General features: G+C 44.7%; 1 protein-coding gene across 3 annotated transcripts in view; it reads left to right on the top strand.

Annotated features, from left to right (window-relative positions):
* Positions 1 to 2950: 2950 nt before the first annotated feature.
* Positions 2951 to 12879, top strand: part of VAV3 (vav guanine nucleotide exchange factor 3) — a 394672-nt gene continuing 384743 nt past the window's right edge. Inside the window, exon 1 of one of the 3 annotated variants that reach the window (XR_010940966.1) lies at positions 2951 to 3862. Coding sequence is in view for 2 of the 3 variants with exons in the window: in XM_067727089.1 (XP_067583190.1) it covers positions 3338 to 3862 (525 nt within the window). In the remaining variant the exon portion in view is untranslated. The remainder of the gene's footprint in view (positions 3863 to 12879) is intronic. The other 2 variants (XM_067727089.1, XM_067727088.1) reach the window with 2 other exon arrangements.

The raw sequence follows: 12879 nt of genomic DNA, 5'->3' as shown, positions 1-12879 counted from the left end.
TTATGGTGTAATTTTGAACATGGAAAGAGACCTAGAATGTGACATCCGTCATTTATTGTCTTTCCTGCAGCTCGGGATGCCACCCATCACATTTCCCTTTTGTATAAAGTGTAGGGCTGAGGCAATGATCCAAACCGCAGAGCCATGCTGGAGAGGAGCAGGTTGCCTGCTATGCTGGAGGGTCCAGAAATGCTAACGAGACACACAGGAAGCAACGGACCTTCCTTTCATGGGGCCCTGATACCTGGTGAAACAAATACTGGTGTGAATAATTCCTGATCTTTTTGCTCTACCAGGAAGAGAGAACCGAAGGAGTAAAAACGGGCAACATAGAGCAGTTGTTCGTTCATTTACTCCCTCGACTAATATTTATTGAGTGCTTGTGCTGCACCAAGCACCAGGGTTGGTTCTGGGAATTTGAAGATGAATAAGTTATCGCTCCTGCCTTCAAGGTGTTTCAGTCTAGCAGGGAGAAAGACATTTAAACCAGTAATTAAACTTGCTAAGGTAATTATTATAATGGGGAGCAGTTTCAAACAGAAACAGCATAGCTGTGGAGGCCAATGAAACTCAGGCTGTTACTGAGCTTTGTAACCGGGAGCAAGGTGATCAATGCCTTTGATCTTGTTTCTTCATCTATGGTGGTGGTGGTGGTGATTTCCTCTAACTTGCAGATAATGTACCTGAAGCGCTCAATAGAGGGCTTGGCATTCAGGAAATGGTAGAGTGTGGATGTGCTTCAGGTGCTCACATAGGCCTGCAGGGCAGTGGGACCACTGTGTCCTGAGTCTCATGTCATGTGTGCAAGAATGGCTTTCATTGGAACACTGGGGCCCTGGAATGACAAGGAGGTACCACTGACAGAACTTAGTACCCTATCACTCAACTTATCATTGTCATTAGGTTGTAAGGTTTTAAGGGAAGGACCACAGATGACAGCTCAAAAAAGCCCATTGCCATTTTTGTTCTCATATGAATTTCTGACACTGTCTTGCACATGACTCAACTTTTGCCACTGAGCTCCTTGTTTACTTGAAGATGCCTGCACTTCCACCAGCCTCCTTCTCTTCTAGGCCTTCCTTATATTTTCCTGTTGCCCTTCTCTCCACTCTCTGGCTTACTGTACTTGAGAGATATTATGTTTTGAAGTTATATTTTTAATGTATATATTATATGTCATATGTAATATATATAAATTATAAAAAGTTAAATAGAATTTAGTAGGTCATTGCTGCCTTTTTGTGAACTAAAAGCTATTGATTAATGTTTATAGAGTTCTCACTAAGTGATAGGCATCGCATATCTTGGCATTATATCAGTGCTTCTCAGACTTTAGTGTAAATATATGTCACCTGGGGATCTTTTTAAAATGTAGGTTTTGATTCATTCAGTGTGGAGGTAGGACCCAAGAGTCTACATTTCTAACAAGCTCCTGGGTGATGCTGTCAGTCCATAAACTGCATCTTGAATAGCAAGGCACTGTATCATTTGATCCTCACACCAACACTATGAGGTGAATATTATTTTTCCCATTTTACATATGTGGAAACTGAAGGTTAGAGGAATTAGATCATTTTCCCCAGGTCATGTTGCTAGAAACTTGCCATGCTCAGACTCTAAACCCAGATCTGCCTCCTGATATATATCATTTGGGCTTTGGAAGTGTCCTACAACCCCCAAAGGTGATCTGATGCTACCTGAAACAAAATTTATATTTTTGTTGACTATTCCTTCCTTTTTTATGAAACTTCTTTGCTAATTTGATTTCTCTTTATACAGGACCTTGTATTACATAGTGATTCAGTTGTGTTAGATTTTGTTTCTAAAGATCATATGTAAAGTTTATTTTATTTTTTAAATTTAATTTTTATTTTATATTGGAGTATAGTTGACTTACAATGCTGCTTGTTTCAGGTGTACAGCAAAAAAGTTTTGTATGATTTATTTGCCAAAATTACAGGTTAGGAAACATTGTACCATTGATGCAATCTGGTTTGAACACGAGGAAGTTGCTGGGGAAGGATCAGCGTGAGGAAAGGAAATCCTCAGGCTGATTTATTGTTTAATGCTCACTGTACACAGTGTGCTACGCTTGTCACAGGCTAGTGGGAAAGGACGCAGCCTCTGTGCTTAACAGATCAGATATACTTTTAAAAATAACATTTTGACCTGCTTATAAGATTAATATGGTTCACAATAGAAAATTTGAGCTACAGTAATGTAATAGTACAATAAAAAATGATCTAAAATCCCAAGTGATTTCATATTTTATTTTTATTTTCAAAATTTAAAAGAATATATCTCTAAACGGTGACCCAGGACCACATTTACAGAGAGCAGCAAGAGTTCAATGTGGCAATATTTTGCGATAAATAATTTAAACACTATTTTTGGTTTTGAGGGGCAGTGGGAGTAAAAGGGGCAGTTAGGAGTCCCCCCCAAATTTAAGAAATGAGAATGCGCTGCTCAGCCAGCACTAGAGTTCTGGGGTCATGTTCCACTAAGGGTCCCAAAGCTTAGCCCAACCGGTGCAGCTGAGGACTGAGATTAATTACGCTCAAACCCGGACCCGTCGCCGGCGCATGCGCAGTGTGGCCGCCGTGGCTCCGTGGGCGTTTCACAGGCCTATTTCTCCCCGGCAGGTTTTTGGGCTGTCAGCTGAAGGGCTCGGACTGCGACGCCGAACAGTTCCAAGCCTGAGAGGGCAGAAGGAAACTATCTCTAAGTGAAAAACACCTCGCGTCGAAATAGGCTTGTGGGGGGGGGGGGGGCGGGGAAGGGTTTCAGCAGGCGTCTCCACACACTCACTTTAAGGTGCCAAAACATCTTTACGAGCAACTAACTTGGAGGAACAGGAACTATCTGTGGGAAGAGAATTTAGAAGGTGGAAGGGGGTGAGGGGGTAAAGATCTCTGTAACTTTAAGCGTTGCGTTCTCAACATGCCCTTTGCCTTTTTTTTTTTCTTTCCATTTCTCTGGGGAGTACGGATGCCCCAATTAATCCTTGGCACCTCTCGGACCCTTTAAAAACTGTCATTGCCGTTTAGGAGGTCCTAACAGGAGCCCCCACCGGACTACATTGTTCAGACGCGCTCTCCCCAAACCGGGGAGGCGTCCGGAGAGAAGATCCCCGGGCGCCTGGAGCTGGGTGAGCTCCGCCAACCTGAGGGCTCGTGGTAGGCGGGGGCCCTGGGATCCCCTTGGCCGCCACCGCCCCTCTCCCCTCCCCTCCCCTTCCCCGCCCGGGCCGCCGACCCCAGGCCAGGGCGGCGCGCGCTCTCCCACCCGCGCCTCTGGGGATTCGCAGACGGCAGCGAGACTGGCCGGCGCGCTGGGCATGCTCAGTCGCCCGGCGCCGGGCTCGCGAGTAGGAAGCCTGTGCTCGGTCGCCGCCGCCGAGCCGGCCGGGGCGCACGAAGAGCGCGCGGGACTCGCTTGCAGCGGCGGTCGGGCGGCGGTGGACCCGGGCCGAGACCGGAACCAAGACCCGCGCGGGGCACCCCGTCCGCCTGCCGCGGCTCCTGCTCTCTCGCACAGTCGTACAGTTGCAGGAAACGGGCCGACCGCGGCTGGCGTCGGGGAGGCGGAGGAACCGCGGCGGCCGCCGCTGCATCCTCGCCGCCTGCCCCTGCCCGGCAGCGTCCCGGAGCCGTCGGGCATGGAGCCGTGGAAGCAGTGCGCGCTGTGGCTCATCCACTGCAAGGTGCTGCCCGCCAACCACCGGGTGACCTGGGACTCGGCGCAGGTGTTCGACCTGGCTCAGACCCTCCGCGATGGAGTCCTGCTCTGCCAGCTGCTCAACAACCTCCGGGCGCACTCCATCAACCTGAAGGAGATCAACCTGAGGCCGCAGATGTCCCAGGTAAGGAGGCCGGCGCGGGCGCCTCCGCCTCCAGCCGGCAAATCGCATTAATCAGCCGGGTAATTTCTTTGTGTAAATGCAAACATCTAGGTGCGTTCGGTTTCCCCTGCCTCGCAGCCTTCTGCTTTGCGGACCACTTCGGCTTCTTGTACCTTGGCTTGAGATGGTTTAGCTCTTTAGCTGAAGGCTAGGGCCCTGCGTCCTGAGACGGTATGAGGATTTCGTAAGGGCTTTCTGTGAGGCGGGAACAAGCTGTTTTAGGGTGCCCTGCACCTACCTGTGTGTGTGTGTGCGCGCGCGCACGTGTGTGTGGCGGGAGGCAACGAAAGGAATTTGATCCAGCTCTTTTATAGTAACGATGGAGAGGCATGAAAGGAGCTGATGGGGATAATTTTGCCTTTAGTCTGTTCTTTTGCTTTGCGTTTCGTCCCCATGTTTTCTTGAAAGCGGAACCATGACATAAAGAGGACTCTAGGAAGTGGAGGGCGTTCCGGTACCGTTATCTATACAGGAATGACACTGACCAAAGGGCGGAAAAGGGAGCACAACAAGGCGGCTGCCCCGAAAGCCCCCTGAGCTTGTGGCCAGCTGGCAAGCTACATGGTTGGGTTTATAGCTAGGCTTAAGCCACGTGAGAAGGAGCAAGTCTAGTCTCTCCCAGCAGCGACAGGAAACGAGAAGTTTCGCTCCAGATTCCGCTTTCCTTCATTTGGTGGTTGCTCAGGTGGTGTGGTGCACTCTTGGCTCCTGTGTTTGGAGCCTTTCCTGGAGGTGCCTCTTTGAGGGGTTAAAAAAATGCAACTCCGGAAGGCTGTGTGCACCCTAGAGTAAACTCAAAAGTCTCAACTCAGTGGAATGGTAGTTTCTTGGTCCCGTCAGAAAGTTTGCATGCAGAAAGCTGTTAAACACAAGTCAATACATCTGTTTTCTCTTTCAGAATGTAAAAAACCACTTTCAACTTACAAGGGAGAGGAAACAGTCCCTTCCATGACACACTTTACCACTAATCCTGAATGATACAGAGCCTCAGCTATTTAGCAACCAGAACAGTGCCTTTTACAGCGGAACTGACTTTATATAACGAATAACTATGTTTCTAAAGTTAGGGCACACACATTCCTCTCTTCTTGATGTCAGTGTTTCATCAGGGCCTCTCTGCACCTCAAATTCTGCATCCCTTGCCTGTCTACCTTCAACCTGCTGATTAGTGGTCCCCAAGAAAGAACAGGCTTGTTAAGTGGTGAGAGCCATATGGTTTTAGAAGTGAGATAATTTATTTTGTACTCTCCCATGAGCCTGGGTGGTGACTGCTAACTCTACGGACCACTTAAGTGTTGTCCCAATTCAGGATATCCTGCCCAAGGGTTTAACAGACATTTCCATTAAGCTGGGAGTTGCCACTCTCAACAGAGTTCTGTAGGAAGCTGCAGGTGATTATCCAGTCTGCAGATTCCCATTTTCCACCTGGCCTATGGCCTCAGGATGCCTTGGCCCACCAGCAGGGAGTACAGTACTGTGCTCATGTCCTGAAACTTCAGTTGCCCGGAACCCTTAGGGGCTGTTCAGTAAGTTGTTCTCAATAATGAAGTATTCTGGACAGCTGAGCATCTCCCTATTTCAAGCTTCTAACCTTTACTTGAATTGTAACAATGGATGAAATTTTTTTCAAATTCTTTTTGCTCTTTCTTCCCCTTGTAGAATATAGTAGATGTAATTTCATCGTTTTGTTGACAAAGGATTGTCATTATAAGCATCATTAATGAAAATTGAGCACATATGCTGCTCTAAGAACTCTATTCCCTACTGGGAGTACCACAATGAACACCTCAGGATCCTTGCCCTAAAGGAATTATTACACTGCTCTATCATATAAGCCACCAGGTTATAATGAACTAAACAGCTGAATGACCTTCCTTAGGCTGTTGTGCTTTTGGGCTCTTAACCCTAAGCTTTCTGGTTCCAAATTCAATGCAGTAATTTTCTGTGAGTGTGGGCTTCTCCCACAGGTGAACCGTGGAAAGTTAGTACCTGAATATGGTGATGTCTCTTTTTGTTGCCTTCTTGATTCTTGGCCACATTGCAGAGAGATAAGGTTTCTGAACAGCTGCGTGCTGGACAGGTGAGCTTGTATTATAGAGGTTGTCCTTAAATCCTTAAATGAGATTTAGTGCATGTTTTCATTAAATACTTCATTGATGTATTTAACATGCCTACAGTGACCAACAGATACTATGCACTTAATAGGTGTTCACTATTAGCAAAATTACTTAAGACATTTTTTTTCTGCTATTGTCACATTAAGAGTAATAGGTTATAATCAAAATTTTAAAACGGTTGCAAGGTCTACAAGTTCCTTTGGGCTGACATCTCTATTTCTGCCTCTAACTACTCATATCTTTCTTGGTGAAGGTTCTGGCTGCTTCCGGTTATAAGGCTTCTGTGCCATGAGCTCTATCCATACTATATAGTGAATAACCTAATAACCCAGTGAAACCCTGACATACGCCCCAGCAGACTTTACTCTTCTGAATTTAGAGCTGTCATTACTAGTATGTGTGGCTTTTCCCATGTCGACGACTCATTCTGTCCATCCAGCTTAGGTTCTGTTGAAGATAATAACTTGAAATAAATGATTTCCTTTTAGCACCTGATCTTCTGAGCCAGGAAAAAACTGGAGGCTCTCACTTCAGAGTTTTGTGGTATTTGAGACTGTTATGAACAGATGTTGACACAAAAAATTTTAGCGTATAGATGTCTTATTGTTTTTAAGTTTTCAGAAAGAGGCTATGAATAGCCTCTTTTAATAAGAGTGTGTACCTCCAATGAGTGGGATTTATTCCACTCTGTTAGCCTTCTGCCTTGTTTGTGTTAAAAAATAATAACCCTGCAAATAATTAAACAATTTTAGGTTTGAATCTTGGAGTCTTAAGTTAATCAATTGTCCTCCAAAATAAAATTAGAAATGGGACCCCGATTCTCTTACTTAGTAATTGTTCTTTTTGGCTGTGGACATCAGCCTTTTTTTGGGTCTTGCTATGTTGGTAAGAGGACAATCTTCTTTAGTTCAAAATAGGTCCTTTTTTTTTGTAACCCTGATTTAGATTTGTTTTTAATCAGTTAAGGTGGTAAACATTAATCACATTTAGTTACACATTTAACGTATTCCTTTTATTATAAAGAAAAAATTAAATAAACCCCAGATGATCCATGAAAATCCACACAATCCGTGAAACCTGGTCTCTGTATATAGTAGACAGATTTATTTTTCATCTAAAACAGTGTTCTAGCTAGGATACCAAGCACATACATGACACTGGAAGAGAAGAGCCTTCCTGTGCTGGTTGTACCGGGGGTGCAACATGGAAGACTGTGGGTTGTGGGCTTGATGTCACTTTTGGTGGTGAAGAAGTTCTCCATAAATGCCTATAATTAACCATGGATGTATCATCAATGAAATTAGCTTAATCTTACTATTTTGTACTTTTAAATTTTGCTTTATATTATGTCATAGGATGGGAATAACACATTTGATAAATTTACTGACCACTGTGTACCGTGTAGGTAAACTTCGAATTTTCTTAAAATGACTTATTCAGGTTTCAGGGGTTCCTTGAACAAATGTTTGTTCCTACTATGTGTCAGGCACTGTTGTAGGCACTGGCATGGAGCAGTAAACAAACTCAATGGAGTCCCTGCCCTAAAAGGACTTATATTTTAGTGGGGGACAATAAATAAATAAATGGCTGTAGAATGTGATGTGCTGTGAAGAGAGATGGACCTGGGTAAGGGACTAGAGGGAAATGTGATTTGATTTTATGGAAGGTAGTCAAGAAAGGCTTCTCTCAGGAGATGCCAATTGAGCAGGACCTGAAGGGAGTGAGAGAAGGCAGGAATGTGGATGTTTGGAAGAAGAAAATTCCTGGCAGAGGGAACACCAAGGTCTTGAGGTAATTAAATGGTGGGTAAACTGAAGGAACAGCCAGAGGCCAGTGGGCTGGAGGACAGTGAGTGTGAGAAGGGGTCGTAGGGATGAGGTGAGAGGGAAAATGGGGGCCAGATTTTTAGGACTTGTGGGCCATTGTAAGGACGTTCACCCTGGGTGAAATAGGAATCACGTGGCTTGACTTACCTTTTCAACAGGGTCACTCTGGCTGCTATGTTGAGAATAGACCACAGAGCAGCCAGGATGGAAGAGTCAAGCTAAGGCCATCATTCGGGCAAGTGGTGATGGCGGCTCTGACCAGAGTGATAGCAGGGCAGGTGGTGAGAAGGAATCCAACCCTAGGTATATTTTGAAGATAAAGCCAGCCAGGGTTTATTGATGGAATCAGATGAACAGTATGAGAAGAAGAGAGGAGCCAGGAATGAATCCAGGGTTTCTGGCCTGAGGAATTGAACTGATGGAGTTGCCATTTACTGAGATGGAGAAGGTGGGAGGAAGAAGAGCTTTGGGGGTTGGGGGTAGGGAGAGGGGGAGGACAGTCTGGAGCTAGTTATGTCTGAAATGCCCAGCAGGCATCTAGATGCTGAGCAGGCAGCTGGAGAAATTGGAGATGGGAGAGGAAAGGTTTGCAGTCATCAGGGTGTAGGTGGTATTTAAAATCTCAGCACTGGATGATATCACCTAGGGAGTAGTGTAGGAAGAAAAGATCAGACGCGTGAGCCATGGGGCCTGCCCACGTGTCAAGGGTAGAGAGACGGGAACCTGTAAGGAGTTGGGAGGGAATGGCCACGGGGAAGGAGAGAAGTCAACAGAGTATGGTTCTAGCAAACCGGGTGAATAAAGTGTTTCTAGAAGGAGTGATTAGACACGTCAAATGCTGCTCTTCAAGTGGAAAAAGATTGAAGATAGAATATTGTATTAAGCAATATGAAGTTCTTTGGTGACCTTGGCAAAAACAGATTTGGTGTGTGATGGGCGAATGGGAGAGGATCTAGACCACGAGTATAGACATGTGTTAGGGGGTGATTTTGCTGTGGAGAGAGCAGATAAATGGGGTAGTGGCTAGTAGGGGAAAAGAGATCAAGAGGGTTTTCTTATCTTACAGCATTTTTATTTAATACCGATTATAAGAACTCTTTTAAGATTTAGACAAATTTTGTCATATGGCACACTTGTATATATGCATATGTGTGGGAAAAATATGTGTGTATATAAGAAAATATAAATGAAATATATTTAGTGCGTATTTTCCGCGGAGCACCATGTGTTGGTGATGCAGCATTTCTAAAAGAATTCATCACTTTTGTTCCCAGGATTTCCTTCCAAGCTCCTAACACACAGTTGGGTTTTCATTGCTGTTACTACTTCTTAAAGTTAAAGAGAGCTTTATTTCTGCTATACATAACTGTACATTATTTTAAAACTATTATCATATGAGTTTTAGCATTAAGGTGTGCTTCCCAAATGCGTGTCTGCATCCTCCCCCCTCCCCCCACCCCCGCCCCAGGTACTGCTGTGTGAAGATTACTGGGTTATACAGAAGAGAGAAAAAAGGCTGTCATTGTCCAAAAAGAGTGGTGTGCCAGTTATATTTTTAGCCAGTCAGTTCAGAAAATAATGTCATTATTTAACCTTTCTTCTCAGGAGTCAGTAACCTTTTTGCCATTTGTTGGATTATTCTCTTGGCCAGCATAAATTTAAACTTGACACTGATCAAGATCTTTTCCTGTGAAGTAGCTCAGGCATCTTAAGCACTTGTTCTGTCTGCATACTTGATGGCTTAACCTGGGCTCTCCAGGAACCAGAGCCTGGGGTAAAGGATTGAAGTGCTGAAACTTTATTGGTGAGGTGCAATCCCATGGTTGTCAGAGTGAACAAAATGAGCAAGTGCCTTTTTTTTTAAGATGGGGAAAATTATATCATGTTTGTAATGCAGATAGGATTGATCCAGTCTAGATCACCACTGATTTCCTAACTTTCAAATACAACATACTCTTTTTAGATTATTTTTCTTAAACTCACAGGGGCAATTTACATTATTGACTTTTCCTTCCGTCCTGAAACTCTTAACTGTCATCACACTGTACTCTCCTGGTTCTCTCGTACCTTTTAAATATTTATTTATTTATTTATTTGGCTGCGTGGGGTCTTAGTTGCAGCACGTGGGATCTTCGTTGCGGCATGCGGGCTCAGTAGTAGCGGCACGCTGGCTTAGTTGTCCTGCGGCCTGTGGGATCTTAATTCCCCAACCAGGGATCGACCCCGCATCCTCCTGCATTGGAAGGCGGATTCTTAACCACTGGACCACCAGGAAGTCCCTCTTGTACCTTTTGTATTCCTTCTCAGCTTCCTTTGCTGGCTTCTCTTTAAACATACCTTAAGAATTTTAGAGTTTTCTCCTTCGTTGCCTTTTTTCGTATCCTCTTCCCTGTATCATCTCATGACACTGTGGCGTTACCTCCTTCTCATACCCTGATAGACCGCATGTTCATGGTGACAGCCTATATCTGCCTGTTTTATGCCCCCACCTCTGTGGTTACAGTTACTGCTTGGATGGAGGGATGAGAATCACGTGATCAGAGTTCACTGTGGAAAGTTCAGCGACAGCAGAGAGAAGGATGAATTGGATGGGGTGGAGCTGGGCATGAGAAAGACTCCTGCTGAAGCTCAGTTAGGGGAGGAGGAGGCCAGTGGATGCGAGGCCAGAGAAGGGGTGGGAGTGGAAGCATAGGAAGGAATGAGAAAGATGAGAGAGAATGAAGAGTTGTAATGCACCAGACTTTGGAACCTCTTAGGTGCAGTACTAGTGGAAAGTATCTAGGATGAGCCTCAGGTTTCAGGCTTGGGTGACTAGGGGAATAGAGAGGAGGTACAGATGTCAAAGGGAAGGGGCACAATCAGTTTTGGATGTTGAGTTTGAAGTTGTTACTAGTTACCTTCCGTATTCTGTTTCAAGCATCCTACTCTCTTACTAATCCTTCCTTTCTGGATTATTCTACTAATACCTAAAATTCAACAATCTTTTGAACTGTTGGTCCCACCACCTCTTCACTGCCTTCGTGTCTTCATTTCCCTCCTACTCAGCTTAAATACCACTGTCATTATAGTTACTTCCTTAGCTTCTCTTGGTTGGTGATACTCATTTGGGTAAAATATAACCCTGGTTAAATCCAACTCTCTACTTACTCCCTGCCTGCAATTCAGCTGCTGAACCTGACCCGTGGAGGAAAACGCATACCACCTGAGTGCTCTCACTTTAAATTCACGATCCCTAACCTCAGGTGGGTGCCTCAGGCAACCCAGCCATCTGAGTACCTGTCTCTAGACCAGACATTCTTAAAGTGTGATCTGGGGGCCTCTGATAGTCCCTAAAATGCTTTTAGGGGTTCCCTAAGGTCGCACATTCTTTTAAAAATATTATTAAGACACTGTTTGGCTTTTCTCACTCTTCCTTTCCCACGAGCGTATAGTGGAGTTTTCCCAAAGCTACATGCTGCTGACCTGTGATTGTGTGTTTGTGTATGTTTTAAAGATTTCTCATTTTAGAATTCTAGTATATTAGGTGTTGATAGATATAACCCCTATAAAGAAAAGCTGCTGAGGATTCTTACTCATTAATTTTTTAGGAGTGTAAAGGGGTACTGAGACCAATTTGAAAACTGCCCTAGACCATCCAATTTCTGACTCTCCCAGATGCCTGTCTGGTACCTTTTCTTCTTGAACCTGCATCTTCATTCTCCCTCTCAACTGGTGATCTTGCTTCCTATTCCACCGAGAAAACAGACACAGTCAGAGGAGAGCTTCCTCAGGCGCCCACCTTCCCGCATCTTGCCCGTAGACGATGCTTTCTGTCCTCTTCTGTGGGTGAATTATCAATGCTCCTAGCAAAGGCCAGTTCCTCCTTCACTCTATCTCTGTGCTTTCCTACATCTTCCGTTCTCTCCTGGATCTTTTTGTTTGCATGCATGGGATACATTTTCAAGGTAGAGCCAGAAAGACTTGCTGATGAGCGTTGGGTATGAGGGAGAGTGACTAAGGACTCCTGAAGTTTGACCTGAACTACTGGGGCAGGTCAGCACAACCTCCTTATAACTGTTCCCATGGACCATGGGATAAAATCCAAGCTCCTTGGTAAGCATTGCAGGGACCCGTGGGCTGGTCCTGCTTCATGTCTCAAAGCTCTTTCAACTGTGTGCTCCTGACCTTTTCGTGGCTTCTCAAATGAACTATGCTGCTATTGGTTTGCCTATTTCTCTACTTGAAGGGTCCTTTCTCATGAGTCTGAAGGAAGACTTGGTTCAAGGGCCCTTTGCAGTGAGGGCTGCCTAACTCCTTCCGCAGGTGTAGCTGATCACTTACTACTTTGTGCCACGCTGTATAGTGTACGTGGGTGGAGGGCAGCATTCCGTACACCGTTTTGCAATCTTTTTCTTATCTCTCTCTCTTCCAGGCTGTGACCTGCTTGAGGCTATCATAGGCTTTTTCATTTATATACATCTCTAGAATCTGACCCAGGGACTCATACGAAACATGCATACATAAGTAGGCATTAATGAAACTTACTGAAAATGATAACTCTTAGTTTACTACCTTGTCAAACACACCTATACAAAATTTAATAAGATGTGCTAAGCACTATGCCATTAAAAACCCAAAACATCTGTTCTTTAAGTGGCATTACTAATAATAGCAGATAACATTACTCTGCTACTTACCACCTGAGTGCCTTCCAGAAAGTGCCTGAACCTGTCTGTTTGAGGACTAAATGAACTAATTATCCCTATGCTTGGCACATAACAAATGCTCAATAAATGTTTACTACTTTTACTACAATTATTACTACTGTTTCTGCAGAAACACTCCAGGCAGTGTGTTAACACCTTCCTTGCATTATGTCATCCAGTCATCACAACACCATGAGACGGACACTGATATTCATCCCCGCGCTGCTCTCCAAGGCTAAGAGGAGTTAGTAACTTGTACTAACAAGTAGTGGTAGGGGCAAGATGAGAAGTAACACATTTATAGCGAACTGAGTTCCCATCCACAAGGCTGTTGGCATATCTGAATGTGA

Source organism: Pseudorca crassidens, chromosome 2 (assembly GCF_039906515.1).
Source record: "Pseudorca crassidens isolate mPseCra1 chromosome 2, mPseCra1.hap1, whole genome shotgun sequence".
In the NCBI taxonomy this organism is placed as follows: Eukaryota; Metazoa; Chordata; class Mammalia; order Artiodactyla; family Delphinidae; genus Pseudorca; species Pseudorca crassidens.
This window is presented reverse-complemented; position numbering and strand designations above follow the sequence as displayed.